We start from the raw sequence: 25467 nt of genomic DNA, 5'->3' as shown, positions 1-25467 counted from the left end.
GGCACACCCTCGTGTCACGCTGCGGCGTTCAGCCTATCACACGGCGCGCGCGGCCAAATAAAGGCGTGCAGCTGTGTCCAGGGGAGGCTCCTCCCCTGGCTGTGTCCCTTGAGGCATAAATGCTGCTGTAGACTGTACGTAAGATACAGTACCGTGTACATTCTGCATGAAATTACCCTTCAGACGCCCATATCGCAAACTTCAGTGCCCACACCTGCATCTATCACACGACACGACACCCGCTGGCTGCTTCTTGTCACTGGCTGTCATCGCCGGAGCCCCGACAGCGCATTGCGCGCTGCTCTCAGAAAGTAGCAACGACAGATGCCATAGCCGCACAAGTGGGGGCCTGCGGATCGGTGCACAGGTGCATGATGCATCGAGTCTTTCCACTTTACACAGGTTTGGACCGCGACATAGGCCATGCAAGTGGCATAAGTATAGCCACACATAATATTTGACAGGCACGGCCATGCTACTTGAACCTGTACATCAACTCCAATGCGCTGCTCACGCTCACTCCTGAAAGCCGCAATATGACGCTTTTAAGCGCACGTACCTTCGGCCCTGCAAAACAAACTGGCGCTGAGCTCGCCAGGCACCCGGCTCCCCAGCTGGTTCACGGCCCTTGTGCCCGGCATCGGCCCTGGGCCCTCGGTGCTCGCCTATCCCTCGCGCGGCCGGCCGTAGCCTCTCCCCATGCCGCAGCAGACGCCTATATTGATGAGTATAAGCTCGCGGGACTTGATCTCGCGGATGAGGCGCAGCAGCAGCTGCGATCCTGGTATCTACAGGAGCTGCTGCGCCAGGAGGAACAGCGGCAGCAGCAACTGCTGGCTGCAATGACTCCACCGGCCACGGCTGCTGCTACTGCTGCTGCTGCTGCTGCTGCTGAAGGCGTGACAGGTCCAAGGATGAAGGAGCTTCCCGCGGCTCCTGTGAGCTCCAGGACCACCAATGCCAAGGTATGGGGCCGGGGGGGGGCCAGAGCCCGGGTACCCGGCCCCGAGACGGCTGGCGCACGAGGTCTGGCAGCGAGTCTCCACACTTGCTTTGACTGCACCCCATCGTGTCAAACCCTGCACCGTGCGTTCCGGCACCCATCTTGTCGAACCCGCGCCCATGCACCTCCCCCCTCACACATACCAACCTCCGGCCTCCGCTGACAATCCCCTCTCATTCCATCTCCTTCCTTTCCTTCCCCACCTGCGTGTCCCCAAGGTCACCCTCCTGTATGACCTGGAAGCAATCAAGCCCTTCACGCAACAAGCCCCGTCAGCCGCCCCCTCCCTCTCTGACACCGCCTCGCATGCTGATACCCCAGCCAGCGCTAGCGCCGCCGCCGCTGCCAGCTCCAGGGGCGGCGGCGCCGGCAGTGCTCGCGGCGGCGGCCAGTCCCGCCTGGCGGCGGCTGGTCTGGTGCCCAGCTCCTCACCAGACCTGGTGGCCGCCCTGGACCAGCTGGTCCGGACGCTGGCCGAGTACGGTGCCGTACACGCGGTGCATCTGTTCCTGCGGGAGAGCACACTGGCCAAGGCGCCGGCGCTGAGGAAGCAGGTGCGTGTGTGTGTGTGTGTGTTTTTGTGTGCATGCGTGTGTGTGTGTTAAGCCGCAGGCGCGGTATAGTGCGGGGTTTGCGGCTTGGGGTAGTTCACCGTGTTCCAGTCCCACATGGGGGTGGGAGGAGAGGAGGGGGGAGAGCTGTTCAGAGGGGCAAGAAGAGTGGCTGTGCTGCTTTCGGCGCTGTGGGCTTCTGTTCAGACACCTGCCCCGCCCGTTCCCTCCCCGCCCCCCCCCCCGTCTGCTGCTCTTGTCTTGCCGCAGGTGCAGCAGCTGTGCACCTGGGTGGAGCCCGAGGAGCTGCTGGCGGGGGCAGCAGACCCGCCCGCAGCAGCGCGTGGAGCCGCCAGCCGCCGCCCCCCTAGCACCTCCCCCTCCTCCTCCTCCTCCTCCTCCTCCCTGAGGACAAGCACCACCAGCACCAGCAGCAGCGGCAGCACCAGCAGCAGCAGCGGCGGCGCTGCCGCCGCAGCTGCCCCCGCCACGCCCCACGACTGCCCGCTCTGCCGCACCTGCTGCGCCACCCGGCTGGACCTGCTGTCCCACTTCGCCACCACACACCAGGCCCCGGTGCTGGCCGCCACAGCCGCCGCTGACCCACGGGCCCGCATCATGTGGACGCGGGGGCGGCCGCTCAGCCTGACGCTGCCGCAGCCCATGGAGGCGGCGGAGGCGGGGGCGGGGCAGGCGGGCGCGGGGCAGGCGGGCGCGGCGGCTGGGCAGCAGCTGCAAGTCAGCCCACAGGTGAGTTTCCGGCATTTGGCGTATGTGATTTTGACGTGCGCTTTGTCACACTCTTGCGCCTGTTAGGTGTTGGCAAGCACAAAGGTGGACGTGCAACCGTGTGCGTGCGACTGTTACGCGTGCATCTGTGTGTATGTGCCTGCCTGTGTGTGTGTGTGTGTGTGTGTGTGTCTGTGTGTGTGTATGTGTGTGTATGTGCCTGTAGCGGAGGTGCTGAGTGTCGTGCGCTGCGTGCCATGGTGCGGATGGTGCTGACTCACCCGCCAAGCGCACCCGCCAGCACGTCACCCCCGCTCCTCATCGCAAATTCTCAACTCACCCCACCTCGCCTCCCTGCCAGGCCCTCTCCCACAACTCCCCTTCACCCCGCGCCCCACGCCGCCAGGACTTTGTGTTTGCCCGCGAGGCACTGCAGCGCGGCCGCTACCTCGACCCCCTACTGGCCGCAGCACCGCCCACCACCCTCAGCATAGCTGCCGATCAGCTACAGCCACCGACACAGGCACAGCACGGCCCGCTACAGCCACAGCACGGCCCGCTACAGCCCAGTCCGCAGCACCGGCTGCAGCAGCACCGGCCGCAGCAGCGACCGCAGCAGGAGCAGCAGCAGCAGGCGGTGAGCCCGGATGAGGCTCTGGGCGGGCCGGGTCTGTTTCTACACGTGCTGCCGGCCGGGCAGCCGGGGTCGGCGCTGCCTGGAGCCCTGATGCGAGTGGCGCAGCGGCTGGCGCAGCAGGCGGAGGCGGAGGCGGAGACACTGCTGCCGGCCGCCGCCGCCGCGGGGCAGGCGCCGCGGCGGGGGCGGGGCGCGCTCTTGCGCGGGCGCGGCGCGGGGCGGCGCCTGGCGATGGCGGAGGCGGCGGCAGCGGGCGCGGGGCCGCCGCGGTACCTGTGTGTCGTGAGTGACGGCGAGGAGCTGGACCAGGTGTGTGTGTGTGTGTGTGTGGGTGTGCGTGTGCATGTGCGTGTGCGGGGCATACATGGCTGGCCTTGATTGCAGACGAGATGCGTTCACAGCAGCGTCCCGCAGCACGTTGCCGCATCCAGCATCCTGCAGCTTGTCCTGCTCGCATGTGATGTCTAGGCTACACGTGTGTTTTGCGCTGATGGTTTCTGCGTGGCGCGTGCGCCCTACTACGCAGGCTGTGGCGTCACTCAAGCGCCCGGGTGTGGGTGTGATCGCGGTCACTCGCACAACGCGTGTGCCGTCCGCGACCGCCACTCTCAGGTAATAAGGCACTGCGGTGCGGCGATGGGCGGGAGAAGAAGGAGAGGGTCGGGGAACAAGGTTATGGCTATAAGGGTTGGCAGGGGCCCTGTGAGGTCTGTCTGAGCTCGTTGTCTGCGCTTGCGCCCACGCCCCACACACGCACTGTACACGCAGACCCAGAAGGTGTGTAAGGTGCATGCGTGCGCTTGCGGCTGGCCTTTGCGTGTGTCTGTGTGCAGGTGGTGGGCGGTGCAGGGCGGCGAGTATCGCTTGCGTCGGAAGCAGCTGGAGCTGGAATGAGGGCATGAGGGGCCATGTGGAGGGGCGGTTGAGGATTTCCGTGCCGGGACTCGGGAGGTAGCGCTGTGACGTGCCTGAGAGCAGCTGAAGAGGGACATTAACATAACTTAGTTGTGGAGGAGGAAATATTACGCATGTTGGGGTAGCGCCTGGGCCGTGGGCGATGGGCGCGCCATCGCGTAGTCGGATGCCGTTCAGCGCGAGCGGTTGGAAATCGAGGACGCAGCATCGCCGAGGTCGCATTACCTGTAATTTTGCTTGCAACAGTACCGTCAAGTACTTGTCAGCGGGCGCATAGCGAAGGCGCGCCCTCGCCTAACTCTGAACTTACAGCAACTCCTCGAAAGCGGGAAAGGCCCGTCAGTTCTACATGATTGCTCCAAAGCTCCTGAAACCATCGCCGCCACGACTGCATGCACGCTCGGCGCGAGTTTGTGTGACTGCACAAATGCGCAAGTATGAACTCAAGCCGGTCGCGGCTGCCAAGAGCGTGGCGATCATCGGTGCAGGCCTATCCGGCCTCGTGGCGGCAAAGAGCGCATTGGAGGCTGGCATGCTGCCAACGCTCTTCGACCGGCGCGGGTCAATCGGTGGCATGTGGAGCACGGAGCGCTCGGGCATGTATGACTCTCTGCACACGAACGTAAGATGCGATGCCTGGGCTTCGGGAGTGGTATGTTTGTGTGGGGGGGAGGGGTAGCGGGGTGTGGGCGGGAACGTGTCCCTTGCCGGCACGAGTACGCGCACGGCGTGACACAATCAAGCGGTTTGAATTGCCGTCAAGAGGGCTGACACACGCAAATGCCGTACCCCGCCGCTCCATACGCAACCTCTTCCCCTTCCCCAACACACATGAATCCTCTCACACCCAACACGCTCACTTCAATCGACCACTGCAGGTGTCGCGCTACTCGTGTGTGTTTTCGGACTTCCCCTGGCCCGAGGGCGCGCCGGACTTCCCCACCCCTGGCGAGCTAGGGGCCTACCTGTCCGCCTACCGCTCCACCTTCCTGCCCCCCGACAAGTGCCCCGCACAAGTGGGCGTCGAGGTCCTGAGAGTGGAGCCCGCCGGCTCCCCTGGCGGCGACGGCGGCGGCACGGGTGCCAAGACAGGCTGGCGTGTACAGTGGCGGCCCTTGTCCCCCGACGCAGACGGCAGCCCTTCCCCCAGCACCTGCGGCCACGACACACACGACAAACAGGAGCAGCCGCCAATCCAGAGCGCGGAGTTTGACGCCGTCATCATCGCATCCGGCTACGCAGCGGTCCCAGCGGTTCCCGACATCCCCGGACTCGAGGCCTTCGCGGGCAAGGTGGTCCACAGCCTGCACTACAAGAACCCACACGAATTTGCCGGGCTCCGTGTGGCTGTCATCGGCGCAGGGCACAGCGCCCTCGACATTGCCTCAGACCTGGCGCTAGCCAGCGCCGCCTGTGCGCCGCCTTCTGCGGCGGCGGAGGCGGAGGCGGCTCCGGCGGCGGCTGTAGGCCCAGCGGGTGTGGTGCACGTGTTCCCGCGGCCCATGTGGGTCACGCCGCGCTACCTGCCCGACAGCAGCGCCGCCGCCGCCGCCGCCGCGAGTGGCACCGCCGCCGCCGCCGTCGCGCCGCCGCCCGCCTTCCTGCCGCTTGACATGCAGTTCTACCGGCGTTCGCGCCGGGCGGGTCCGGAGGAGGTGGCCGTGCCCAATGCGGCGCAGCGGCAGAAGGGCAACGGCTTCTGGGCCAGCATGTGCGGCGACCAGGTGGGCGGCTGGGTGGGTGGGAGGGTGGGAGGTGGGTGGGAGGGTGGGTGGGAGGGGATGTGGGATGAGGCGTGTGTGATGGATGTGAATGTGGACGCGGGCGGGCGGGCACGCTGGAAGCCAAGGGTTCCATTTCGGTTGGATTGTGCACCGCATGCAATACGCATGCGATCCTTCTTCCACAAATCTTCCTTCGGCGCCAGCTGCTCACCCCCATCTGTAACCCAGTATCGCCGTCCGCCTCCTCCACGCCCTCTGCCTCCCCCACGCCCACGCGCCGCACAGGGCGCCCTCATCTCGCCGCTACACGCCATCGCTGCCGACACCACCGAGCCCCCTGTCATTGGCATCTGCGACTCCTACGTCCCCCTCGCCGCCACGGGCGCCATGCACCTCCGCTGCGCCCGCCTCCTCCGCATCACCGGCCCCTCCACACTCGAGCTGTCAGACGGCGGTCCGCCGCTGTCCGACATAGACGCACTCGTACTGGCAACGGGCATAAAGCCGGATCTGTCGTACCTGCCGCATGACGTACTGGAGAAACTGTCGTACACGCCGGACGACAACTACCTGCCGGTGGCGGCGCACCGCGGCGTGACGCACCCAGACGTGCCGGGCCTGGCGTGTGTGGGCATGTACCGCGGCACGTACTTCGGAGCCGTGGAGCTGCAGGTGGGGTTTGTTTTGGGGGGGGTCTGGGAAGGGCTTGGGACTTTGGGATAGGAGTTGGGAGGCAGAGGTTGGTGGGTAGCGGCTTTGGCGGCTTGAGTAAGGGCGCGGTTGGGGGTTGTTGTTGAAACGCCATTGCCAATGAAAGTCGGGTTGTGGCGGCGGGGGGAGCAGGTAGGATGTGGTTGCGGGGGATGTAGCCTGAGCATGCGCCATAAGGCCGCGCCTTACGGAGTTGATGGCTGTGAGTCCTGACATTAACTCGCGGTGACGTACCGTATTGTGCAACCCAAACCGAAACACGCCTCACCACTGACCACGCCTCACCACACCTCACCACGCCTCGCCGCGCAGGCGCGGCTGGCGGCGGCGACGCTGTCAGGCCGGGCCCCGCCGGAGCCGGAGGAGGTGGTGCGGGCGGGTGTGGCCGCTGAGCTGGCAATCCGGGAGCAGACCCCGCGGCCAGTGCTGCCGCACGGGTACGTGCCGTTCGTGCCGCACGCTTTCTGGGTATGGGGGCACTTGGCTACCCTCAGATACACGCAGCAGCAGTGCGGTGTAATCCACGCCGTCCAAACCGTACATCCCGGTGTACGGTATCCTCTGCCCAAACCTGACCCTCAAGCAACCGTGAAGCCCTAAACCGCTTGCTAAACCTTGCTTCCATCCCTGCTGCAAACCTAAACATCTTGCAACGTTGCAGTGACTATGTGGGTCACACTGGCGGCATGGCGGCGGCTCTGGGGGTGCTGCCAGACGCCGCCTGGCGTGCCGCACACGACCAAGTGGTGCCAGGCGACTTCGGCCTCGTGCCGCCATCCTGGGAGCAGCAGGAGCAGCAGGCGGGCACGCAGGCCGCGATGGTAAAGGACGCGGCAGCAGCCGCGGAGGCAGCAATGGTGGCAGCGGTAAAGGAGGCCCCTGCCGGGGGGGAGCAAGGAGGAGGCGAGCCGGCGGGACACGTGGTTGTGGCTGGCCGGCCGGCGGCGGCGTACGCGGCCGCGGCGGCGGCGGTGGCTGAGAGTCACGCCTCCCTGGCGCGCTTTGCCGGGGGTCGCATGGTGGCTCGGGCCGTGTTTTACGCCCTGGCGGGCAACTGGCGTCTGCGCCGCACCCTAGTCAGCCGGATGGAGAGCTCGCCCTCCGGCGTGGTGACAGGCGCGGCCTCCTTCCTGCCCAAGCGCCCTGATGCTGACGCCGCTGCCAACGGCAGCGGCAGTAGCAACGGTAGTAGCGGCGGCAGTAGCAGCGGCGGCGGCAGTAGCCGTGTCCGGTTGGGTTCGATGCCGTTCCAGTACCTGTACCGGGAGCAGGGTCAGTTCGCAATCCAGGGCAGCGGCAGTAGCAGCGGCAGTAGCAGCGGCAGCGGCGGCATCAGCAGTGGTGGCGCCGTGATGCGTGTGAGCAAGGAGTATGTGTACCGGTACGACAGTCCGTCAGACCGGCTGGACGTGTTTTTTGCGGATGCGCACGGCGTGCCCGGCGGCTTCTTCCACTCCCTCCGCTTCCTGGCCCCTGCGGAGGGCGCCCCCGGCCCGCAGCACTTCCAGCGGGAGGAGGAGCCAGCCGCCGACGACGCCGCCGACGACAGCGGTTGTTGGCGGGCGGTTGGTGAGCACCTGTGTGTACGGGACATGTACTACAGCTCGTACCGGTTCTGGTTCCAGGGCGTGCATCTGAAGAAGTTCCAGATCCAGTTTGTAGTGCAGGGCCCCAACAAGGACTACACCTCCACAGCCACCTACACGCGGCAGTGATGGGTGGGGGGTGGAGGGAGTAGGAGATGAGGGAGGCGGAAGAAGTTGAGGCGTTGGCGACGCGGGGTGCTGCATGCACTGCTGCAGTAGTGGGGTAATGGAGAGACACGTGCGGCACACGGATGCATGGTAATGGGCAGCGCAGGGCGCTGGCGCTCAGGGGTGCCTTGAGGGGTGCTCACGCTTGTGAATTGTGACCTTTTCGGATGTGACTTGCACATTAGTGTCGTAAATGGAATGCAGATTGGGCACTGTGGTTCGCATGGCGCATGAAGGCTTACGTAGGATTGTTGAGTGAGCGAAACCAACCGCGCTACCTAGATATGTATATATATATATTGTGTACTTCATAACTCCGCCATCCGCTCTGGTCTACGTACGCATTAGTTTCCACACCACTCGTCATTAACTCCCTGGTGGTGCACCGCGTGAAGTGCACAGAGTCACAGAGTGCACGTTGTGGCGCCCTGCGGGCTAGCAGCATCTCCGGCCTGTATCTGTGATTGACGGCCGCGTGCGGGCCTGTAACCGGGTGATCGCAACCACCAGGATTCAAACCACATGTGCACGCACTCATGGCCAGCTCCAGTCCACATGCAGTGCACGCACCATGCGCCTCACACAGTCACTCAGTCAATCAGTCACGCGGCCATGACCTCAAATGCCGCCGTACGACAACCACTATAGGCATATTCGTGCATATTCCACATTACATGGTCACAGGCTACTCACACGCACCACCCGCCAACACAGGAACACGCACGCATGCATGGCCTTCACTCTTCCCAGTCCCCACCCAGCTCTCGATCCAGCTCTGCTCTAACGCTCACGCAATAACTGTAGTAATATCGTGTGTATCGTGTAAATAGCCTACGCTGCCTATCATTTAGTACCGCCACACATGCACCGTCCAGCGTCCAACACACTCGCCCAGCTGTGCATGTCTCACACGCGCCCATACGTGCCGCCGGGCATGGCGCATGTAACACACACCACTCCAACCCGCACCGCTCCGAACCGAAACAATGCTCAATCCGCACTGATCCGCATCAACCGGTCCGTTCCTGCTGCTGCACGCGGTCGTCGGCCACTGCTTTGACGGACGCCGCAACCCCCACAGCGGCAGCGTGCGCACTGCTGTTGACCAGTGTTGACGTGCTTTACAATACTAAGTGCAAACGCAGACCAGAGCATAAGGCGTAGTTGGCTTGCAGGCAGCACTGCTGTTCTGTGTCGTCGCAGCAGCTGTCGAACGGCGTGGCGCCGACAAGCCGCCCCTACTCACCTGGTCAGCTGGTGCTGGGACCGTTAGCCACTTCCAGTGCCTCCACCGCCTCCGCCGCCGTTGCTGCTGCCGCCGCCGCCGGCTCCGCTGTCGCCCTATCCGCGGCTTCCCGCTTCTCCCGCTTCCACTCTTTCCACTCCAGGTAGGGCGGGTTACGGACCAGTCTGCATACAGTCTGTGAGGCTGTCGTGCGCCTACAGCGCCACTAGCTTTGGCCAGGACCATGGAGCATGGGGAGTGATGAGTTCGGTGTGTGTGAGTGTGTGTGTGTGTGTGTGTGTGTGCACCATTCCCACACTTTCCCAGCGCAGCAAGGAACCAGAGCGGTGCCGGGCGGGCCCAACGATTAGGCCCCAAAACTTCATTGAGTTGGTCACGAGGCATGAGGGTCACGAGCGTCTGCGTGACGCAAAGGCAGGGATTGAATGATTGTGGTCGAACCCGCGTCCCAACAGTCATCAGCACCAAAGCCATTGCAACTCTTCCTCCCCCGTACCGCAGCCGACAATCACCGCCTGTAAGGCTGTAACCATCATCAAAATCATGATCCAGGTGAAACCAAATGTGTCGGTTCCCACGCCGATGCATGCAACGTCCATGTGGGGTGGGGTGGGAATTGAGGCACATTGGTTGTGGCACACCAAGCTGGTCAGACCATGGGGCCCTTTCTGGGGCCCTTTGCGGATGGTCATTGCCGCACGGTTCGTGCCGACCGCCACCCGACGGGTGCCGAGCCTCGACATGAAATCACAATACACACATGCGAGCACTGACAAGACGATCTGATGGGCCCCACACGGATAGCAGCGTTGCTCTTGCTCGCAGCGGTCGCACTTGCGACTGTTGCAACGGCCGGATGGCGTCCTCCAAAGCTAGAAACATGTGAACTGCATCCAGTTATAGAAGAACTGTAAGCGCATAGCTTAGAAGATGTTCAGCCCGCGCAAGCGGAATGTTGCCGACTCGCCATTCAACTTCGTTGCAGGATGCTCAACGAGACAAAGGTCTGGGGCGATAAAGGCATAACGGAGGATGTGGTGGATAGCTTGCATAATCAGTGTCCGCCCACGGAGGTGCGGACGCATGCCTGCGTCAAGTCGCAGCGTTTCCTCATCAAGAACGGGACGGTCTACGTCACGAACCTAATGCCCGTGAGTTTGAGCTAGGGGGGCGGGAGAGGAGGGGGCGAGGAGGGGGAGGGGGCGGAGCTTTCGGGTCGTACTGCTGCCCCTTAGTGCCGCGGATACGGCACCGTGTCCGTGGGAGGTGCTTCGTGGGATAGGCACGTGAGTACACACGGTATGCATACGGCATGTCGCGGGTGTGTGGCTCGAGACCAGGAACTGACACACTGCAGAACCTGACAGGCGTGCGCCCGACCTTGTGACGCGGCTGCTGCGCGCACCCCACAGCACAGCTGCAACTGGAAACCGGGTGCTGCCGTCGGCCTAACAACTTGCTTTCCTGCTCGCGCTGCCATGAATTCCCATCGGCATCTGATTCGCCCTTCCACTTTCTCACTCGCCTCCAGAAAAACGGGTTTGGCGCTATCGAGCTAATCGGCTTCCTGGTGGAGCTGTACGAAGCCAGCCAGGTGATTGCAGCAGTCCAATAAATGGGCAAGGACGGGGTAGTCACTTTCAAGCCGAGGAGGGTGGCTGCGGGCATGGGTAGCGCGGCTCTGGACAGAGGGCTGCGCTTGTTATCAGCATGCCCCGCTACCTGTCTGCCTGCATGTGTTGCTGGACTGCTCCCTGCGTGATGACGGCTGTTACTTGTTGTCCTGTCGCAGGTGTATCAGCTACCCGATGTGGAGTTCTCCTACTGGCACGATGGTGGGAGCTGGGCCGGTGGAGGAGGCCCAGGGGGTGGGGTGGGGGGCAGATGGGGCGACGGGGAGGCAGGGCGGAGGACCGGGGAAGGGGGTGGGTGGGAAGGGCTCAATCGAGGGGGCTGAGAAAGAGGCGCACGCGGTCCCTATGAGGACAAGGGGCTAAGGGGTTCACGGCCAATGGGGGCACGCCGTACGGCGGTGGTTCGTACGTATGTGGCGGCCGTGTCGCATCGCCACACACAAAGCGCCACCGCTGTGGGGGCGCCTGCAGCACGCAGCGGAGAACGCGCGGATAGATGATGGACGTGTGCGGTAGAAGGCGGTAGCCAGGGAAGGCAGGGAGGTTCAGGGAGGGGGCGCACGAGTGGACTGATGAGGGTGTGGCGCGTCTCGCGTGGGGCGCCTTGGGGTTGGTGAGGGGTGAGGGGCCCAGTGCTCGGCGGGAGCACCTCAACACCATTTTCAACCTAGCAACACCCACCCACCATCCGGCGCCCTCACAACTCCACGAATCCTCCTCCACCCCCGCGCCACACACACACACACACACACACACACACACACACACACACACACACACACACACACACACACACACACACACACACACACACACACACACACACACACACACACACACACACACACACACACACAGACAACGCGCCGGCTGAGACGGTGAAGAAGGCGGACGGCACGTGGACGTGGCCGTTCGCGCCGCACGGCCTGCCGCCCATCCTGGCGTGGGCCAAGGCGCAGATGCACGGCGCCTTGCTGGTGCCGTACTCGGGCGCGTTCAGGTGAGAGCGCGCGTGAGCAGGTGTGTGTGTATGTATGTGTAAAGAGCACAAGCCACAAGGCAAACAGTACGCGTAGGACAGCGTATGTGATGCAGGCTTACGGTGTATGTGTGTATGTTTGTGTGTGTGTGTGTGTGTGTGTGTGTTAAAAAACGAAACGAAAGCCCGCCCAAAGACGCGACGGAGTTACTTACCGATACCCACCATTTTACCGAGCGTCGCGTGACTGTCGTGACCCAGGTAGTCATACTTACCCGCGATAAGCCTGGAACCCCACGGGCGACCATTCGGCCTGACCCCGCGATGCACCTGTATGCGTCCATGCTCCGCACCCTGGGCGCGCTAAACAACGTTTACCCAGCACGCCTAATTCCCGGATTCCCGCGTGTGTGTGTGTGTGTGTGTGTGTGTGTGTGTGTGTGTGTGTGTGTGTGTGTGTGTGTGTAGTACACGGGACAAGGGCTGGGAACCCCAGTGGTGCGCTCGACGGTTCAGTGTTGGGCAATGAAACGGAAAAGAGACCCGCCCAAGCGCCGGAGTTACTGGCAGATAGTTACCAAGTACCGGACGCGGATATCTGGACGCGCCGACCCCTGATGGTCTGTGTATGTGTCTTAGGCGCACGAAACGCACGTGCGCCCGCCAATGTGTGTGTGCATGTGCATGTGTGTGTGTGCGCGCGCGTGTGTGTGTGTGTGTGTGTGTGTGTGTGTGTGTGTGTGTGTGTGTGTGTGTGTGTGTGTGTGTGTGTGTGTGTGTGTGTGTGTGTGTGTGTGTGTGTGTGTGCGTGCGTGCGTGAGCGTGAGCGTGAGCGAGACCGCACCGGAAGGGAGCAGCACGGGGGAAAGGGCAGGGGCACCCGTAGGGAGGGGAGCTTGCGGTGGCTAGGTCAGATGCAGGAGCGGGCCCAAGCCTACCGCCGCCGCTACCGCCTTCGTGCCCGGCCCCCCTTACCTCTGTGCCCTGCCCCCACTTCTTAACTAATCATGACCCCCCCCCCCGACCTGTGTGTCCTGCCCCGCCCTCGCTCCCGCCCGTCCAGGTGCCCGCGTGACTCCTTTGACGCCATCCTGACGGAGGTGCAGCGCTTCAGTGACACGCCCTGGGAGAGGAGGAGCTCGGTGAGGCCCAGGGGGGAGGGGTGGTGGTAAATACCAGCCCAAACTAAAGCGAACCAAGCTAAACGAGCGGAGCACAGGCAGAGGCGTTAGTTGGGGGGTTTGCGGGTTGTTGGGGGGAGCGGGGGAGGGCGGGGGGCAATGAGGGGCGGGGTTGCGGGTGTTTTCACCATTCCCCGTTTGAGGTGAAGGAGCGGCTGGAGACCGTGTGCGGGGGCGGCGGCAAGGCACTGGTTTCGGAGGAAGTGACCAGCTTAGCCTGGGTGCGGCAAGGGGTGCAGCAAGAAGTGCAGCAGGAGGTGAAGGGAGCGAGGGATACTGTGTGAGTGGTGCATGGTGTGCCAAGTCTCTTCTCCCAGATGGACAGCCGACGACCTCACGCAAATATACCGGTGTGTCGTTTCCTTTGCTGTGCACACGTCGGCAACCTATCCGCTGCCACTGCTGATGACGCCTTCACCCGCTGCCCGCTCCTACACAATCTACTACAGCTCGCGTTCGGGCGCTGGAACAGTGAGTGCCGCCGTCGTTGCCAGCGTGAAAAGCTTCGTACACGGCTGCACGCACGGGCTGCACGCCATCGCCTTTCCTCCGCACCCTCAGCCTAGATCACCCGCCTCCTCCCTAACAAACACCCGCCCCTCACTCAACCTACGGTACTGGGCTTGTCGCAACTGCTTCGTCATGTCCCTTGTCGCTCACTGCCAGTCCGGGCACGGCGTCAACTGAATGCCGCAACCCGCACCCCACACCCCACAAACCCCGACCCACAACCCACAACCCCTCCCCGCTCCGTCCACCCCCCGCCCTCCTCAGTCTTCTGCGCCTGGTACTATCGCGGCGCGCAGCGGCTGGAGGACGGCACCGCGGCGCCCTGCCCGCGCGACTACTACAACGACCTGTACTACAACCACAGCGACAAGATCATGACGCTGGGGCTGCTGCGCAACTACACCAACGGCACGGTGGCGCTGCCGCTGTCGCTGCACGAGCAGCACAAGTATAAATACCTCGTGTCCACAGATGGTGAGGCTGTTGGGGGGATTGGGCTGCGTGTTGGTGCGTGTTAGTGTGTGTTGGTGCGTGTGTGTGTGTTCGTGTGTGTGGTTTATTCCATTATGGGTCAGCTCCTCATTCCCACGCAATTGTGCTCAGGCTGGCATTTGCTTGGTGTGCTGGCGTTTGTCTGGAGTGCTCACACACAACCTGCTCCACACGCTCCTTGACGCACTCTCTCTCTCACCCACAGGCTGGGCCATTAGCTCCAAGTTCGACAAGTACCTGCTGTTGGGGAGTCTGCTGTTCAAGGTGGGCGCGTGTGCGTTCGTGTCAGGAAACGCATAAGGAAAGAAACAGCCAGGGCTGTGCATGCAACGCGGTGCGATGCTCGCGGTATTACCTTTCGCAGGCTTTCCTGCACCAACCTGCCGAGCCGATTGACAATACGGTACTTACCCGACAACCTGTTTTTCCCATCTGCCTGACCTTGTGTGGGGCTTAATGTCCACGCGATCCCAAGCGCCCAGTCCTAGTCTCCCTCCCGCTGATCGTAGCCAGCCGTCACCGCGTTTGTGTGTGAAGGGTGCGAGCGCGTGTTGAGCCCTCCAATCCGCTTACCGCACCTTTTCCAAGGCCACCGGGAGCAGTGCTTGCGTCTGACACTCCGGGCATACCGTACAGCCCTCCCTCCAAACACCCAAAAACACACACGCCCTCCCCCCTCCACCAACCCCACCCTCCAGGCTGAGGGCCAGACCTACGGCTGGTACTACCCCGCCATCAAGCCCTTTGAGCACTACGTGCCCATCATGAAGAAACACAAGGACGACTTATTAGACGTGAGTGTGAGACCGCTCGATGTGTGAAAAAGCACAAACGGAAAGGGTTAACACCAGGCTGTTTGCCCACAGTCTGTCGCGACCCGCTTTCATCCTACCAGTACGGGTAGACAGCAGCATTTCGTCCTACCAGCAAAGGGCTACGAGTAGCCAGCATCATATGCTGGCTACCCGTAGCCACGGGTCAGCAGTGGTCGGGCACGCCCAGGCATGGCGTATTGCGGTTTGGCCTCTAGCACGCATGATCGCACGATCGTTCTTCTTCGCCTTCTACAGTGCTGCTCACTCCCCGGCCGGTCGGCTAAGACCCCTTGTCTTTGGTGCAGACCTCGCCCACTGCCGCTATATCATGCTACTATCGCTGTTGTTCAGATGCTGGAATGGGCAAAGTCGCACGACATGGAGGCGCAACGGATCGCACAGAACGCACAGGGCTTCGCCATGCGCAATCTCAATCGCCCCATGCGCCTGTGCTACATCGCGCGGCTCATACAGGAGATTGCAAAGAACATGAAGTGAGTGAGAGGGCGGGCGCGGGAGGAAGGGCGAGTGGGAAAGGGGGCGAGGGAGGAGGGGAAAGCGGGGGCGTGTTTATCCCCCTGCGGACCGCAGGATGAAGAGCACTGTCATGCTGTGGGAAACACTGTTACACGGGCCCTGTCTCAGCCCGGCCCTCCTTCACACGCACATCCACTTGGCCCGTCTGCTGCTCCCCCTTGGCAGCACTGCTCCTGCCTGTCTTGGCAACGGCCAATGGCTGCCAACTACGACCACCAGCTGCTAACACACACACATACACACACACATCACGTATGCACATGCGTGTAGGTACAAGCCCGACTGCTCCAAGCGGCCTGTGTGTGTGCCGCTAGTGGAGGAGATCAAGTTCCTGGGCAAGTACGAGGAGACCAGGCACAGATGCAGGTGGGGGGGGGGGAGAGGGGGAGAGGGGGCGGGAGGCGGTGCGCAGGGCCGTCGGTGTTCGTGCTGCTGCTGGTAGTGCAGGCACGCCGGGACTTCGTGCGCGATAGCCGGTTACCGTTAGTGGGCTGTCCATCACTCAGCACAGATGACATGACTTAGGAGAGAAGAGTCAGGGTGGCGCATCGGAAACGCACACAATACAGAAGCGCAATACCAGGGGTGGCTGGCGAGCGGCCGACCGCACGATGCCCCGCTAGGGGCGGGTGGGGGCCGTGGAGGACGTACTTGGGCTGCGCTGCGCTGATCTTGGCTTGTCGCCGCCGCCGTCTTGCCAAAATCGCACGCACCGTGCCACTGCTCCCGCTGCTGCTCCACCGCAGCCGTCCTTAAAGCGACCACGCGCTCGATGTCCCTTCTCATTCTCCCCACGCAGGTATCAGGAGGTGCTGACGCAATACGCGCACGACGATCCCGACGCATTGCCGGGCGATAGCGGGTTCGAGGAGCTGAAGAAGAAGCATGAAGCCATGCCACTGCACATCATGTTTGGGGGGCGGCGGTAGTTCTCCCCGCCTGGCCGCCCCGCCCCGCCCCTGACGTTCTAGCGACCCAGGGTAGGGTGGGGCCGGGGAGGCACGGCGCGCGTGGACCACAATGCATCGCTTGGAATGTCGCGTTGATTGCATGGAATGTCGCATTGATTGTATGTGTTCGTTGGCGGCTTTTAAGCACGTGGACTGCATGGACGCACCGACCCCACCCGCTGGGTGCTCCCGGCAGCAGCCTAGAGCTTCGTGCTTACCTCGCTCCCTTACTTGCCACCGCCACCCCCCGTTCCAACCCTGCCCCGTGTAGGTATGAGGAGGTGGTGTTGCAATACGCGCATGATGACCCGGATGCGCTGCCAGGAGGTAGCGGGTTTGAGGAGCTGAAGAAAAAGCACGAAGCCATGCCGCTTCACATAAGGTTTGGATGAGGTCCTCAGGCAGTGGCTGGCATGCGCGCCCGGTTGCGGCAACCGGCAGTACGGTGCTGATGACGCCATCTCACTTTGCGGACTCGAGTGGTACTGCCACGGTGCCAACAATTAGGAGTGGCTCTGGCTTTTGGGTGCGGCCCAGTTGCCTCGAGGCTGGATGCCTGTGCGAACCAGATGTGATCCGAGGTAGGTGGCACGTCGGTGATTACTGGTAAATGCTTCTGCAGCGGCAGAGTCGTGGCGTGGCGCTTTTGGCGTGGCCCTTTTGCTTTGGTGACATGTGCAGGTGTCATCTGGGATGGCAAGGCCAGCGCGCGCTCGGATGGCGCGGCGCCACTGGATTGCCGCACTGATGTGGTATCGACGTGGGGTTCTTCAGTGTACTGTGTAGTGCTAGAGCTCGCAGTCAACCTTTGAAGGTCTAGCTACCTGTGATGCCTTGCCACACGGCAGCAAGGAGTTGGACAGGTTCGTGATTTTGTGGCGTGAGAGCCGCCTCACCCCGGTTAGCGCACGTGCTTGAGTGCTGTGCCGCAGTAGGGTGGAACACGGTGCAGGTCACCGACAGGACGTCGCGGCAGGGGAACCTAGGGGCACGAAACCGTGTGCTGCGAACCCGAACCCTGCGCAAAAACGAGCTGTTCCTCATAAGAGTTAAGTCTCTCCTGTATCCACTTGCTTTTTAAGCCCAGATGTGTACGCACCTGTGTACCACTGTAAAGAACAGCTCGCGTGTCGCGGTACAGCATCATTCGCCATCCTGTGACCACCGCTGGTTGAGCCTTCGCGCAACACCCAACTCTATCACTTGTTCAGCTTAGATTTTACTGAGACATTAGAATTACAAGTCCGCGTCTCATAGGTGATACCTTGTTACATAGCGCGTGCTGCTGCTGTTTCTTCTGAAATCTGCTCACATATAGCAGCTTGCTTGAAATTTCTCTAGGTCACGGCGTCAGGGCTGCGAACAGTCGCGTCCGGTGGGCATCGATGGCCCACCGCTGAGCCCTCGCGCGGCCAGGATGGCCCGGCGAGCCTACCTCGCTTTGGAGCTCTATACTGATATTTAAGGCAGGCCGCGCCGCTGCGTTCTGGGGCCGGGCACGCCTCGGCTTCGGGCGTTGAACCTCCAAACGCTGTCATTTGTTACTTAATTGCTAAGTAATTGTTGGACAGCATTACAATGGGAAAGACCTGGCGCGAGGCTTTCTCATGTTTCTCTGGGCGACAAGCGCCCTCGCCAGAGCGACCTCGCTTGGGTGATGGAATAGCTCTGGGCGAAGCAACCATGGTGGAGCCGGCAAACAGCCCGGAGCAGCGGATGCAGCCGGGCGCGAGCCCATCCGGTCGTCACCACGACGATGGCAAGCGGACTCGCGTTGGCGTGAACCGCGAGGGCCTGACCACGCCGCCGGCGGCGAAGCCGCCGGTGCGCTGGGGCAGCGGCGCGAAACGTCGAGAGTCGGATGAGGAGGGCGTATCGGGAGGGTTGCTGCCCCCCGCGGCGCTGGGCTCCCCCGCTGGCGGTCGCGGCAGCGCACTGCTCGCGGCCGCGGCCGCAGGCCGCGTGGGCAGCACCTCCGTGCGATTCGCAGACCCACCTCCCGTCTCGGCCCTCAAGCGCGACGGTAGCCAGCGCGATGCCGCCCCCAGCGGCGGCGGCGGGGCGGAGCACTCGGACGCCGCGGGGCTACTGCCTGGGGCGGCGCCAGGCCCGCGCATTTCCCGTGTGCGCCTGGTGGACGGCCACGACGCCGATGACGGGGCGTCGGTGGCGGCGTCGGAGACGGCGAGTGTGGGCGGCGGCCAGGCCAGCCGGGCCAACAGCGGGACGTCGGTGGTGGGCGCCAACAGGCCGGACGCGGCGGAGGTGAGAGCGGGAGCGGGGGCGGGAGCGGGAGCGGGAGCGGGAGCGGGAGCGGGAGCGGGGGCGGGAGCGGGAGCGGGAGTGGGAGCGGGAGCGGGAGTGGGAGCGGGAGCGGGAGCGGGAGCGGGAGCGGGGGCGGGAGCGGGGGCGGGAGCGGGGGCGGGAGCGGGGGCGGGAGCGGGGGCGGGAGCGGGGGCGGGAGCGGGAGCGGCGGTGGTGGATGAAGGGGAGGGGAGGGGAGGGAAGGGGAGGGGGAGGAGGAGGCGGGCTGGTGGGAGGGCTGGTGGGAGGGCTGGTGGGAGCGCTGGTGGGAGCGCTGGTGGGAGGGCGGGTGGGAGCGCTGGCGGGAGCGCTGGTGGGAGGGTGGGTGGGAGGGCGGGGCGGGGCGGTGGACTAGGGTGAGCGCGTAGTGGGCGTGACGGAGGGCACCAGCGAGAATACGGTGGAGCCAAGCGAGGAAGCCGAGGGGCGCTAGGCGGGTGCCGCCAGGCGACGTGGTGGGACCAGCGGGATGCAGTTCCCCACGGGTGGTGCGGCAGCTGCGAGCATGGCTAACAGCCTCGTGAGTGCGGCTCGTCGTGCCACGGCCGCCTCGTCGTACGGGCAAGGACAGGCATGTGTGGCAGACCCGGCGGCTATGCGCCCCAGCGCTTTGCGGAGTGGGCCGACCCTCACCCCTACAAAATTTGTCCTCCGCTCCCGCCCTGCCGCCCCCCCTTCTCGTCCTCCCCTACGACCCTCTCACTCTCACCCCAACTCTCACTCCCCTCGCCCGCAGTCCCGGGCGGTGACGCTGCTGGCGACCAAGCTGATTGCGCGCGACATAAACTACCGGCAGGAGTTTGAGGCCATCATGGAAACCTTTGGCGCCGTGTTTCCCAAGTCGTGCCTGGAGAACTTCTTTGAGACGCACGCCATCGCGCTGCCCAACAACCGGCAGCTCATGATCCTCACGCTCTACCAGGCGGGAGAGGACGGTGACCGGGTGAGTGGCGTAATCACCGGGTCACACGGGGTTACGGGGGCGAAGCAGCCGAGCGGCCTGGAGGAGACCTGGGGTGGGTGCCGGGTGGGGCGGGCTAGGCAGGATGGGAGTTTCTAGCCTGAAGCAAGAACGTGACCATGTTTTCCTGATTTGAGTCGTCCTCTCGGTTGTTCAGATTGATGGCGTGAGTCTCCTGAAGGATCTGGACCGCGCTGCTTTCAAGCGCTTCGCCATCGCCAGCAGCAAGGGGGCGCCGGGGGCGGATGCTGGCAGCAAGCGGGCCAGTGTCACCAGCGTTCAAAAGGTGGGGCTGCGGGTGCTGCCGGGATGTGCGGGGCTGCAGGGCTGCTGCCTGAGAAGTGGGGCTGCTGCTGAGTGGGGGTGTGGGTTGCGGTATTGCAAGCCCTGACCAGAACGTTCCGTACCCCTGCTCTTCCGGGAATGCAGAGCGACAAGTCGCGCATCTTGACACTGGTGTCAACTCAGCTCAATCGGGACAAGTCGTTCAGCATTAACGCCGGCGGGTAAGTAATCGGATCTGTGTGCTGTCCAGCTTTGCCCTTGACCTTTGCGGTTCCGCTTCCGGCCCACCTGTATGGCATTCTTCCGTACTTGGCCTGCCGGCCTGCGCACTGGCCCGGAATCCACCTACAGGACCTGCCGGCTGACGGGGCCCCCACCACCGCCCGCCCGATTTGCGACCTTACTTTGTGCCTCCCTGTTCTGCTTCCTCATCATCACCATGCATTTACAGTGACGAGCTGACAGATGCGCAGCACATCCAGGAGCTGATTGAGCAAATCGACCTCAACAACATCCTCATCCCCATCGGCACGCGGGCCAAATACGTACCAGCCACTGACGACCCGGTGAGTTTGCGGTTGCGCGCTGGGACGGCATCAGCCTAACGAAGAGTGCGGACTTATACGGCGCAGTGCCATGCGCATCCCTCATCCCGAAACATGCACAAGCCCAACGCCTTGCCTTGCCGTGTGTGCCCCTGCAAACTGGACTTGACATCCCTATCCCCTGTCCCCCTCCCGCTCTGCCTCTTGCAGGAGTCGTTCCAAGTGCCGGTGTGGTCACTGCGTGCCATGCACAAGCGCAAGCAGGAGCGCGAGCGCTTCCTCATTGGTAGGTCCCGCCGGGAACGGCGGTGCCCAAACTTGTGCACCCGCAGCCGTAGCTGGGCACGAGGGCAGTGCTTGGATTGGGCCTGAAGCCTCAGTGCGTCGGCCTTGCAGCTGCTTGCAAGCGCGCTAACCATTGTCCACCATCGCTGCACTACCGTATTGCGCCCCACGCAGGCAACGACCCGGACTTTAAGAAGCTGGGGCAGACCGGCCGCGACGCGCTGCGCAAGCGGCTGGCGCGGCGGTCCATGTTCCAGCAGCAGGAGATCATCGCCAACGCAGTGGTGGCGGGTAAGGCGGTGTGGGTGTGTGTGTGGGGTGGGGGGGGCGGGTTGCAGGGATGTTTGGAAAAGCGGTACAGGATGCACTGAAGACTGCAGACGAACTCGTTACCACATGAGCGGCCGTCCGGGCGGCCGCGCTCCAGCTCGTTGTCCCTTCGGGGGGGGGGGGCGGTTTGTAAATACCAGCCCAAACCAAACCAAACAAAGCTAAACGAGCGGAGCGCAGGGGGTTGGTAGCGCTGGTTGGCTGCTGTGGCTGCTGTGGCGTGGCTTGTAGCCAGGGATGCTGGGGTATCAGTCATGGTCGTCGCTGTCAGTGCCTGGCCTGATGCCATCCCGCCGCCCACCTCCCGCCACCACAGCTGCCCGCGCCGCCGTGGAGCCGTCTGTACGGCGGGCGGAGAACTCCATCCACTCCGCCGCGCCCTCCCGCATGGGCTCCTTCCAGCAAAGCCGTTCCGGCTCCCTTAACCGCGGCACCTCCGTTGACGCCATCGGCGGCGGCCCCATGCGCCCGCGCTCCGCCGCGCCGCCCAGGGCTTCAGGCGTTTCGCCTGGCGGTGCCCTCCGGCCCGTGACGGCGCTGCCGCCGCGGGCGCCGGCGCCGTCGACGCCACCAGGCGCGGCGGCGGCGATGGGGTCGCTTGGCGCCGGCGTGGGCGTCAGCCCGGGCGGCGGCCTGTCAGTGAAGCCGGTGACGGTGCCGGTGGGCTCCGGCGTGTCGCCGTCCCTTGCAGCCAAACGCCCGTCTGAACACGACGCTGTGCCGCTGCGGCCCGCGCCGCTGCTGCATTCTGACAAGGCAAACGGCGGCGCTGAGCATGACAACAAAAAGGACAGCAACTTGTACCATTCTGGTGGCGGCGGTGGAGTCGGCCGCGCGCCGGCGACGCCGCCGCATGTGGCACCGCGCTCGCCCGCCCACCCCGCATCGCACGGCCATGCCAGCGGCGCTGGAGGAGTTGGCGGCGGCGGCGGCGGCCATGAGTTGGATGCGGCGGAGGCTGCCATTCGCCGCCTGGCAGCCAAGTCTTTCGGGCGAGCGGCCGCTGCCAGCGATGCAGGGGGCGACCAGCGGCATCCCATGGTCAAGCCCTCAACGGCAGCCTCCTCGGGTGCAGGCGGTGGCCAAGGCCGCAGCCCTCGCCGCAGCACGGATGACAACGGCGTCGTGGACATCCATGGAGCCTACAGCAACGGCAACAGTGACGCCGGCGCCGCGCCGGCGCCCTTCGCGCACGCCGCCGCCGCCGCCGCCGCCGCCGCCGCCGCCGTCGCGGTGGCGGACGCGCCTGCCGCCAGCGCGCCCTACATGACCTCCTTCTCCGAACCTGACGCCGTCGGCCTCATTGGCCGCGAGCATGAGCACGACCCACATGGTGGGGCGGCCGGCCGGCCGCACCGCGACCCTCCCTCGCCGCGGGTGTTGTCCACGGGTCCGGGGCGCAGCATGTCGGCGGCGGCCCCGCGGCCAGGCACCAGCAGCACCGGCGCCGCTTCAGCACATGGCGGGGTGTCAGTCGGCAGGTCGCCGCGCCCGTCATCGGACGCGGCGCCGGTTGGCGTAATATCACCGCGGCCGCCCTCACGTGAGTAGCTCTCACAGTTTGATGCGGCTTGGGTGACCATGTGTGTGGCAGAGGGTCCAGGGGCTTAAGGACATGGCGAGTAGCTGGGTAGGACGTATGCGGCTTAAGGCTCTGCCGCACTACCGTATGCCTAGCCTCTAACCGGCAACTTGACCAAACCCCGTTCCCTCATTTTCGATTCTCCGTTTTCGTGTGGTTCATTATCACAGAGGACGCCGCCGCCCGCTCCGCCTCCGGCATCAAGAAGCACTGCTCTGCCGCATCCCGCGCAAGCGCCGCCGGCAGTGGCAGCGGCGCGCTACGCGGCGCCTCGGCGGGCCTGTCTGACGAGGACGAAGACGACGGTGGCGAGTCGCTCCCGGGTCGGACGCTGCACAGCCCCGGCCCCGCGCCCGTGCTGGGCTCGCCGTCACGGCGCCAGAGCTCCAGCACCTCGCACCCGCACAGCCCCATCCCGCTGACGGCGGCTGGGTCACACCGGGCCTTGGTGAGTTTCGTGGCTCGTGGGCTCGTGTGGTGCGGGTCGGCGCAGCGCTGGTGTGGCGTCACAGTTGCTAGTTAGGCTTTTGCATGCCACACATGGATGCTCATTGCTGACCCGCTGTGTGCACCTTGAATTTTCGTCGCTCTGCAGGACTTGGGTGTTCCGCCGGCGGTGGCCGAAGAGCCGTCCGAATGAGCGCAGCCCGCCAGCCCAGCTGGAGGACTGCGCCTTGAGCATCTCACCCAAATCTCTTGAATTCTTTGGTGCGCATGGTAGTACTGCATATTGATCCACGGTCAAGCTCGACTCTGGTCGCTGGCCGCTAGGGAATAGCCTCTGCAGCTCGGAGCCCAGTACAAGTAACATGACGCTGGCTTGCCCTGCCGGCCGTAACTGTTGGCCGTGCGGGCTGTGCACGGGATTGCGTTCAAGTTCGCCTTGAGACTTTATGTGCTTGTCGATTGAGGTGTGACCGGGGGCGATGCTTAGCGAGCGCACGGGACGGGGTATGGCGCTCGCGGCTGTGGGTATGGCGTTGGAATGGCAGCACGTGCTGCTGCCTGCTGCTCGGCAGATGACTCAGGACAGGGTAGCAGGGGTGCCTGAGGTCACCCTCAGGACATGTGCTAAAAGTGATTTGTCTTCACGACGGTAGCGACGGTTGGACTAGGACATGCATGTTGCAGCGCTGCAATTGATGTGCTGCCAGATCACAATTTAGCTCGGGCAGGGCGACCGGCCCACCCGGCGTAGGGGCATTGGCATGGACTTGACAGTGTTCACGGCAGGGAGCTATTTTACCTGGGCAGGCATATAACGATGCAGCGCACTCAGTGCATCAGGATTGTGTATTGGAATCCTGCATCGGCACCGATGCACACATGCAGAGACGGCTTGAGTGTTCGTTGGCAGGCGACAGGTCTGCGACTCTTGCGTGAGCACCCGCAAGTGAGACTTTTAATACATTGGCGGTCTGCGGTCCCTGTGGCAACACATTCCGATAGGTGGACAGAGTGGGGTGGCAGGGTCACAGCTGCTGAGACCAGTTGGGGGCTTGTCACGCCCATCTGCCAGTTTGTGCCCAGCTCGTCACCTGTACGTCCATTAGATCATGTAGGCGGGGCGGCTTCCGCTGCTCTGCTGCATTGCTGGCGCTGGGCAAGTGGCTGCGCGGAGAGACCCCGGATACGCAGCACTAACCAAAGAGTTTCGAGTCTTGCATCGGACCAAATGGACTGCCGTCGCAGTCTTAGGCGAAAGTGGACTGTAGCTCAACTACTTGACGTCTTGACGTCTTATGGCTTGCAGGGGCACCAACGTACCGCATGGCGAATCCATAAAGCTGTCCCCTCTGTAACATCCGCATTCATAAAGCTGAGAATAATGCGGGCCGGACCGATTGACGGCCGGCGGGTGATTCAGGATTTCAGATACCATATGCGCGCATACAGCCAGCAACGGAATGGCTAACGCAGCAGGACACAGCACCCGTCACTCCATTGGCTATGCATCACACCGCCAGGAACAGAGCGCAATCGTACCACACGCCACATTCACCCGATTGGCCGATGCAAGGCCCCTGCGCCACAGAGCATTACGGCATAGCGCGTGCTGCACAGGGCTAGCCGCACTGGCAAGGGCGCACAGGCGCCCATTTGCCGCCCAGACGGTTAGCTGGGTTTGGTCGGGGTACAGGGTCCCAAGGGATGTGCGATGGGACAGAGTTAAGGCACGTTGGTGAAGTCCCGGAGGGTGCAGCTAATTCCCCGACCCCAGCAGATGGCATACAATTTGCAACGGCAGTGCATGAGCGCGCGACTGGTCGAGCGCCGGGGCCCAAGGGAGGAACCTCCATGACTGTCGCAATCATAGGAACGCCCACCCCTCGTGACCTCCGTGCCTGGGCTGCCAAGCGCCCACTTCGATTGCGCAGTGCTGAAGGCATGTGCGTATCTACGGGACCCCATTTCGTGTGTTCTTGCATGCGACGCACCCGGGCGGATGAACAAGATGGTGATGGTTGTAAGACGGTGGCGGGCGCTGCAGCTGCACATTGGGTTTCAGGCCACCTGCTTCTACGTTGCATCGCTTTGTGTGTGATGGGACAGGGTTCAAGGCAGGTTGGCGAGGTCCCGTAGGGTGCAGCCGATGCCCAGACCCGTAAGCAGACAGCAAACAGTTTGCAGTGGCAGAGCAGAAGTGCATGGCTGGTCGAACGCCGGCGTTACTGTACCGACAAGTTGCTGGCTGGCTGGAGTTGCATCGCTTGGTGGCCGTGCTCCTCGACTCATGGCAACCAGGTTGCTGGCACCTCTCAACAACGTGGCGTTTCTACTGTGCGCTGTTCATGCAATGAAGAATC

At 63.6% G+C, this 25467-nt stretch overlaps 3 protein-coding genes across 4 annotated transcripts; all 3 read left to right on the top strand.

The window, feature by feature from the left end:
• On the top strand, nt 1–9803 carry CHLRE_13g603176v5 (uncharacterized protein). Its single transcript, XM_043069818.1, has 12 exons — nt 1–965; nt 1222–1557; nt 1825–2304; nt 2690–3229; nt 3447–3532; nt 3754–3804; nt 4148–4457; nt 4714–5559; nt 5845–6231; nt 6583–6707; nt 6932–8517; nt 9413–9803. Exons 1-11 carry the CDS (start codon nt 537–539, stop codon nt 7983–7985), a joined length of 4644 nt encoding a protein of 1547 aa, XP_042917782.1. The 5' UTR covers nt 1–536; the 3' UTR covers nt 7986–8517; nt 9413–9803.
• Nucleotides 9804–9850: 47 nt separating this feature from the next.
• CHLRE_13g603100v5 (uncharacterized protein) lies at nt 9851–17443 on the top strand. Of its 2 annotated transcripts, XM_043069816.1 has the most exons (15): nt 9851–10180; nt 10256–10421; nt 10802–10864; nt 11063–11105; nt 11763–11904; nt 12947–13045; nt 13276–13321; nt 13514–13535; nt 13839–14048; nt 14272–14330; nt 14765–14860; nt 15233–15375; nt 15689–15784; nt 16218–16398; nt 16640–17443. In XM_043069816.1, exons 1-14 carry the CDS (start codon nt 10056–10058, stop codon nt 16345–16347), a joined length of 1440 nt encoding a protein of 479 aa, XP_042917780.1. In that variant the 5' UTR covers nt 9851–10055; the 3' UTR covers nt 16348–16398; nt 16640–17443. The 2 variants fall into 2 exon arrangements, with proteins under 2 accessions (XP_042917780.1, XP_042917781.1); XM_043069817.1 differs by lacking the exon at nt 13276–13321 and having other exon boundaries at nt 12947–13025.
• Nucleotides 17444–17490: 47 nt separating this feature from the next.
• Nucleotides 17491–25466, top strand: CHLRE_13g603050v5 (uncharacterized protein). The gene is made up of 10 exons (XM_043069815.1): nt 17491–18633; nt 19409–19615; nt 19791–19919; nt 20063–20139; nt 20370–20484; nt 20674–20749; nt 20923–21039; nt 21395–22621; nt 22831–23108; nt 23256–25466. The coding sequence occupies exons 1-10, from the start codon at nt 18052–18054 to the stop codon at nt 23298–23300; spliced, it is 2853 nt and encodes a 950-aa protein (XP_042917779.1). The 5' UTR covers nt 17491–18051; the 3' UTR covers nt 23301–25466.
• Nucleotide 25467: the final 1 nt, after the last annotated feature.

This window comes from Chlamydomonas reinhardtii, chromosome 13 (genome assembly GCF_000002595.2).
Source record: "Chlamydomonas reinhardtii strain CC-503 cw92 mt+ chromosome 13, whole genome shotgun sequence".
In the NCBI taxonomy this organism is placed as follows: Eukaryota; Viridiplantae; Chlorophyta; class Chlorophyceae; order Chlamydomonadales; family Chlamydomonadaceae; genus Chlamydomonas; species Chlamydomonas reinhardtii.
The sequence above is the reverse complement of the archived record's forward strand: the minus strand, read 5'-3'. Positions and strand labels throughout refer to the sequence as shown.

Excerpts from the sequence above, each read along its gene's own strand:
- CHLRE_13g603176v5 (XM_043069818.1), top strand. The coding sequence starts at position 537 with ATGACGCTTTTAAGCGCACGTACCTTCGGCCCTGCAAAACAAACTGGC. Across the intron at positions 966-1,221 it reads CCAGGACCACCAATGCCAAG|GTCACCCTCCTGTATGACCT; the intron begins GTATGGGGCCGG and ends CGTGTCCCCAAG. Across the intron at positions 3,805-4,147 it reads TTGCGTCGGAAGCAGCTGGA|CAACTCCTCGAAAGCGGGAA; the intron begins GCTGGAATGAGG and ends CTGAACTTACAG.
- CHLRE_13g603100v5 (XM_043069816.1), top strand. The coding sequence starts at position 10,056 with ATGGGCCCCACACGGATAGCAGCGTTGCTCTTGCTCGCAGCGGTCGCA. Across the intron at positions 13,046-13,275 it reads GTGAGGCCCAGGGGGGAGGG|CTTAGCCTGGGTGCGGCAAG; the intron begins GTGGTGGTAAAT and ends GGAAGTGACCAG. Across the intron at positions 14,861-15,232 it reads ACAAGGACGACTTATTAGAC|ATGCTGGAATGGGCAAAGTC; the intron begins GTGAGTGTGAGA and ends GCTGTTGTTCAG.
- CHLRE_13g603050v5 (XM_043069815.1), top strand. The coding sequence starts at position 18,052 with ATGGTGGAGCCGGCAAACAGCCCGGAGCAGCGGATGCAGCCGGGCGCG. Across the intron at positions 19,616-19,790 it reads CGGGAGAGGACGGTGACCGG|ATTGATGGCGTGAGTCTCCT; the intron begins GTGAGTGGCGTA and ends TCGGTTGTTCAG. Across the intron at positions 19,920-20,062 it reads GTGTCACCAGCGTTCAAAAG|AGCGACAAGTCGCGCATCTT; the intron begins GTGGGGCTGCGG and ends CCGGGAATGCAG.